We start from the raw sequence: 6,481 nt of genomic DNA, 5'->3' as shown, positions 1-6,481 counted from the left end.
GGCTTTACTTCGTGCGACTTGTCTTTAGTGCAGGAAGCATTCATGACATGAAAGTCTTTCTATCTGGGAATTCTGCTGTTGTTTCTGCATGCAGTAAAACAGTCGCATATACTTTTTCCAAGGGTTAAATAGCGTTTTGGTCACTCAACTGACTACGAATTTTCATTTGGGTCATCAAACTCAAAAAGCTTTCAGTCAAATAATTGTACTAACAAAAATTTTCAATCAAGTCACTGGCCGTTAGTAACGTTAGCTTTTGGACGGAAAAATGAGCTGGCTGCTTACGTGACCAACGAAAATCTCGCACTAATTACATGAAAACCTTAAGCACAAAACCCACAGATCAAAATCTCTGATTGACCCGACCCGCAAAATATCCCCGAAATTACGCACAATCCCATCTTCAAATTCCCGTACAGATCAAACAACACCCATTCATATATTCAAAACAAACCCTAAACCCCAATTCAGTTACATAACCACAGAATTCTCATCAACATACCCAAATCCAATTTCACTACAATCTCGATCTAATCACAACAAAACAAACTATCCAAAACCTCAACAAATCACACAAATTTCGCGTATTTAGAGTCCCGTGTATATGAAAAGGACGAGTAGGACGAGCAAAAGCATGGAGTTCCCACGAAGCACTTCATTCCCCGGAGGCCGAAGCATAAAGAACGGTGAAGGAGGAAATGATCGTAGTTAAGATCATTTGAGCGGCGAGAATTTCGTAAATCTTGCAAATGAAGTCCCAAGGAAGTTGATTCTCGTCATGGCTCAAACCTGGGTACAGAGTTGATAGTATGATTCGATGTCTACATCTTCCTTTCAAGTTGTATGTATAATTTATGGGTGGAGTTTCTGAATTAGGTTTAATTTGGAAGTTGAATTGAGGGTTCTAAATTAGGATAAATATGTGGGTTTGTGTTGGATCGGGTTTAGAGATTAGCGGGTTAAGAAACTGATTTGTCACGTGATGTGGCACTATCAAACGGCAGGCCGTTTAAAGTCAAACCTATTTAACGGCTGTGAAAATTTTCGTGTGTTTAGTGATTCATTTGAAATATTTACGTTGTTAGGTGATTTGAATGAAAGCTTTTTGAGTTTGATGATCCAAGTGAAAATTCGTAGTCAGTTGAGTGACCAAAACGCCAATTAACCCCTTTTTCCAAAACAGCAGTTAAAGTGTTCATCTTTTAATTCTGAAATCGTTGGTTTTGCCATAGCACAATCTCTGTTTGGTCTTGTTGTTAAACATAAATGTCTAAGTGTATGTGAACAGTTTACTCGGATGATGCTGTAGAATGTATATTTATCATATATGCCGCGGTTAGGTATTTTAAGATCTTCTACTAGCTTTAACCGTAGAAAACAGGGTCTCATGAAAACTGGAAAATAACTACCTTAGGTTTGGCATGTCTTTTTACTTTGCGACTGGACTTAGAGGCAACTGTTGAAAATAAATTAGTTGGATTTTCTGTGATTTATTTAATCTTTGGCCATAAGACAAATAATTAACTCATAATCATTCTCTGTAATTTGCAAAATTTGCTTTAAAATTTCGACTTATTCTCTTTTTCATTGCCGTTTTATCATGTTCTCTTACATGATCTTTTACCTTTAAACTCCAGGAAACTGTAAATTCTCTCATATTTCATAACCTTTATCTGGATTCTCCGATGCAGTAGACTCTTTAGGACTCCTCTTATCAAGATCCATTTTCTGTGATCAATTATCCCCACTTAAAATATAATTACTCAATGTTTTTTTGTTTCAAACTGATATAAGAAGACCATCACATGTGATTTATTCTTTCAATAATATATATAAATACATGTGCTTAAATACTTATCATTAAATACTTCTGAAAATTTTAAACCCTGAGTTCGCAGTTTAATCCTCCTGATCTAACACATATGGATGGCCTTGATATTAAGCCTTCTGATTTCCAAGAAACAATGAGGTTAACACATTATTTGTCATAAAAGAAGCCTTCAGCAGATCCACAGCCTACAAAACAAACACAAAATTCCATCATACTCTAAATCAGAATCAAACAAGCAAAGAAGAATCATTATTGTCTATTAACCAATAATAACACAGTTATGAACCTCTTTGACTAACATGATTTTTAAGAAATGAATGTTTGACTTGATCTTAACCAAATAAATGTAGTTTATGAATGTGTGGTTGTAATAGTCTTAAATAGATTAAGGGATTAAATAGATGCTATAAATGGAAGGTTCATTTTTTTGGGACATCCAGAAAAAAGAAAGTGGTTCATATAAAATGGGACAGGGAGTAGTATATAGAGTACCTCATTCTTTCCAAAGGAAACCTCCACGGTCTCCAGAGCTCCCAAGTCCTTAACACCACAATTGCTGAGCAAAGTAACACAAGAGACATTAGACATAGGCTTCACCACAAGATTATCCATAACCATATAAGTCACCAGATCTTGTACAAAACCTCCCTTCCGGACTTCAGCTGCCTCCTCATTCTCCTCAGACTTGACGTATGTCATCTGCGAATTTATACTTCTCCCACAATTAGTACACTTCACCTGCTTATCACTTGCATATGCACAACCGGAACTACATCTGTACAGATACTTTGCGCGTTTAAGCTGCTCACCCTTTCTTTCGTTGCCTAACAACAATGCAGTATCTCCTAATTCAATTTTCGAATAAACATTTGGATGCAGAACGTGATCTTTGTTCAGGTCTGGCTGCATGTAGTTGTCCTGCATGGATTCGATGCTTTCGTATATTTTCCCCAAAGAGCCTACCATTTTCTCTTTGGAGAGGAGTGTCACAACTGTGCCCACCGGAAGAGTAAGAACATAGAAAAGGAAGTCAACAAAATCCTTGCCAGCTTCTCCAAATATAACTTTGTTTTCATTTCTGTCTACGAGTAGCTTCAGGCTGATCTTTTCTGAATTAGCTGCATCCATTATTTTGTGATTCGTACATATGCTATTAGACAAAAAAGGGTTTGTGATAGTGCTTATATACACGGTGCTGGGATTAAAATTTTGACTCTTCGTATAATGTTACTACCTAGTTTCGCGGATCACCCTGATGAAATTTATGTAGGTAGATTATGTATCGATGAATAAATAATTAATGAATGGAAATGAATAGTTTATATGCTTTGCATTTGCCCGTTTAACCAAAAAAAAAACATGCATCTGTTTACCAAAAAAAATGCAAGTGAATAATAATATTCAGTGTTATAAAAATGGGAATTGTACTTGTTGGGTAAAGTCACAAAATCAAAATTAATTAATTTTTCAATTCAATTGTCCAATTTTAGTAATTACATTACTCAAAATCTAATTAAATTTTATAGACACTACCACAAAACAAGCTTTTTACGATGGATTTTTAACACTAGATCCATCGTAAATAAAGATAATTACGACGAAAACTTTCCATCGTTTTTAGGCGCGTCTTAAGTTCAATTTTTGGTCGCTTGTTCAAATTGTGTTAGAAGTTCAACTTTATGTCATAAGTTAATATAGGTGGGACCAGCAACTTAGAAGTTGTCTTAAACTTCTGACAAACAACCGTCATATGTATAAGCGGACCCCACCAACCAATTTTCCAAGGGGAAAATATGACGAAATAATTTCGTCGTAAATTCTTTCTTTTTTGACAGAAAAACCGTCGTACGTATGTATATGGGGCCACATTTGTAGAAAGGAATCTACACGCGACAAGAATATTCCGTCATTAGTGACTCTTACAGATTATTTTGATATGTTATAAACTTTCTATTGACAACAGATAATTCCGTCATAAGTTAATATTTGCTGAAATTTTAACATTTTATGATCAAATGAACCTTATAACATATTCTCCCTCGATCCCCTCTCTCTTTCGATCTCTCATGGCCTTTAACCAATGATCTAAAAGCTATCTTCACATATTTTAAATTTTGATTTTAATCCAAGAAACATTTAAGATATATTATCTAAATATTCTCGTTCATCTTATAAAAATTAAATGATAAACGCTCAAATGAAAGAATTATATTACGACCAAAATTTGCATAATCACTTTTATTGAAAATTATTTTCATTCTGAAAAAAATTGACATATACAATTAATCAACTAGAAATATTTAAATTTACATACCTGAATTATAAGAGACAAGTACTTAGAAACATGTACCTAAATTGTCCAACGTATTTAGAAGGATGAGGGCAAGTATTTAGCATACACATGCCGCGACTTTCCTGAATAATCAAATATTAATTAAACGGTTTTTGTAGTGTGTGTTAAGCACTAAAACTTATGAGTTTGACTAATGGTCCAAATTTATAAAATTTTGTAGTATGTGCACATCGGCACATTCTAGACAAACCCTCAATTAAAATCATGGAAGTCTTTAAAATATACATCTCCAAGTAGTTAATAAGCTTAAAAATACTAATACGATAATATAGTTTCAGAATATTATTATTTGTAAGTTGATGCATTTTACGAAAAAAGATGCTGATGAATGAGTTCGATCTGTTGTACTGGAATATCATTATGTTACCGTCTTCATGGATCTCTTGCAAATTACATCAATGACATATATACACAGAAATTTAAAGAACCACATGAGTATTTCTCAAACATGTGTAAATAATAGTAAAACATGAAGTAAGATAATTCATTGATTTCATAATCTTTTTCTTCCAAAAAATCCACAGAAAGATACAAACAGTTTCGAGCATAAGACAGACAAATTAGACTTTAAAATATTTTTCCTCCCCTGGTGCTGCCAGAAACTTCGATCAGAGGCCCTTGATCATTAGGCCTTCTTCGATCTTTTCTTACGAGAGCTTGCTTGATAAGAACTTCGTTTACCCAGAAACAAAGAGGTCAGAACTTTTATCTGTTTCAAACGATGCCTTGAGCAAATCCAGAGCCTGCTAAAACCAAATGAATTATCAAGTAATCTTGAAACATGCAGCAAAACACAATAAAGAACGTAACAATAATACCTTGTAAAATGCTTCATGCACAAAATCTTTCATAAAATAAAACAGATTAAGTTTTGATTGGAATGAATTCTTGTCTTCACATAAAAGTAGTAGTCTAAGAGCAACTCCAGCAGCTTCCCTATTTCATGTCCTAAGTCCAATTATAAGGAATGTGACATAAATTAGTGCTCCAACAGTGTCTTAGAGGTGCCTTAAATCACTAGGATCCTCTTTCCATGCTTTATTAATAAGGCACCACTAGCCATGCCTTATTTGATTTCTTTAATAAAAAAATCATTTCTCTCTCTTATTGTAACTTATTTTCTCTCTCTTCCTTCCATCTTTAATCAATCTCTTTCCAAATTTATTATTATAATAATAATAAGGAATGAATTATAAGGATCATTGTTGGAGTTGAAATACAAAATCTTGTCCTAAATCACTAGGATTCAATATTTTATAATATTTATAAGGAAGACACTAAGACACTGCTGGAGATGCTCTAATACCATATACCTCATTCTTTCCTATGAAAACCTCAAGAGTCTTAACTGCACTCATGTCTTTAACTTCACTCAGAAGAGTAATGCTAGAAATAGTCGACATCGGCTTGACCACAAGATCATCCATGATCATGTAATTAGCCAGCTCTTTCACATACCCTCCCTTCCCAGTTTCGACACCCTTTTTTTTCTCCGGAGAAGGGTACGTCTTCTTCACATAGTTCATAGGCCGCCCACAGTTACACCATTTCACATTACTTTTCAAATACTTGGTGTCATTATCTTGATCACCCTCGCTTTTGTGGCCTAACAAGAGAGGAGCATCTCCATGGCTTGAATAAACTCTTGGATTAAGAACATGATCTTTATTCACATTAGGCTCCATGTAGCTGGCATTCAAGGATTCGATGCTTCCGTAAATTTTCCCCAATGAACCAACCATTTTGTTTCTCGAGAGAAGCTTCACAACGGTTCCTACTGGAAGAGAAAGAAAATGGAAAAGAAAATCAACAAAATCTTTCCCAGCTTCACCGAAAATAACTTTGTTTTCGTTTCTGTCTATAAGGAGCTTCAGGCTGATTTGTCCTGTTTTAGCTTCTCCCATTATGCCTGGTTTAGCGAATTGTATTAGAGGTTCTTGATGTTTATATGCACAGAAATGGAGGGTTTTGAATTTATTATGCCATTTATTTAAACTCACTGCTCCATAATTGCAGACTCTTCGTATGAAGACAATTCTTTATTGTTTTCCAGTGTACGTAGATCGAATACCGATAAGAAGATTTCTCATTGCTCTATTTGCCTACCAGGCAAATCAATGGCCCAAGGGACAGGCTGCCTGAATTTATTGGTGATATCCTTCTAAAACTCATTTACCCAAATTTTATATTTTGGTAATTTTTTAAGTTTTTTTACCAAATTATTGGTACAAATCATCTGACAATTTTTCTGGTATGTCCATTTACATGTGTTTAATACAAAATTTTATACATATAAC

The 6,481-nt window shown here is 34.4% G+C and overlaps 2 protein-coding genes across 2 annotated transcripts; both read right to left on the bottom strand.

Annotated features, from left to right (window-relative positions):
* Window positions 1-1,653: 1,653 nt before the first annotated feature.
* On the bottom strand, window positions 1,654-2,959 carry LOC108217192 (uncharacterized). Its single transcript, XM_017390036.1, has 2 exons — window positions 2,324-2,959; window positions 1,654-1,728 (listed from the first exon to the last, which is right to left on the bottom strand). Exons 1-2 carry the CDS (start codon window positions 2,957-2,959, stop codon window positions 1,654-1,656), a joined length of 711 nt encoding a protein of 236 aa, XP_017245525.1.
* A 2,502-nt stretch (window positions 2,960-5,461) lies between these two features.
* Window positions 5,462-6,088, bottom strand: LOC108217191 (uncharacterized). Its single transcript, XM_017390035.2, has one exon. It carries the CDS (start codon window positions 6,086-6,088, stop codon window positions 5,462-5,464), a length of 627 nt encoding a protein of 208 aa, XP_017245524.2.
* Between the last annotated feature and the right edge of the window lie 393 nt (window positions 6,089-6,481).

The sequence above is a fragment of the Daucus carota genome, chromosome 4, assembly GCF_001625215.2.
Source record: "Daucus carota subsp. sativus chromosome 4, DH1 v3.0, whole genome shotgun sequence".
NCBI classification, from domain to species: Eukaryota; Viridiplantae; Streptophyta; class Magnoliopsida; order Apiales; family Apiaceae; genus Daucus; species Daucus carota.
This window is presented reverse-complemented; position numbering and strand designations above follow the sequence as displayed.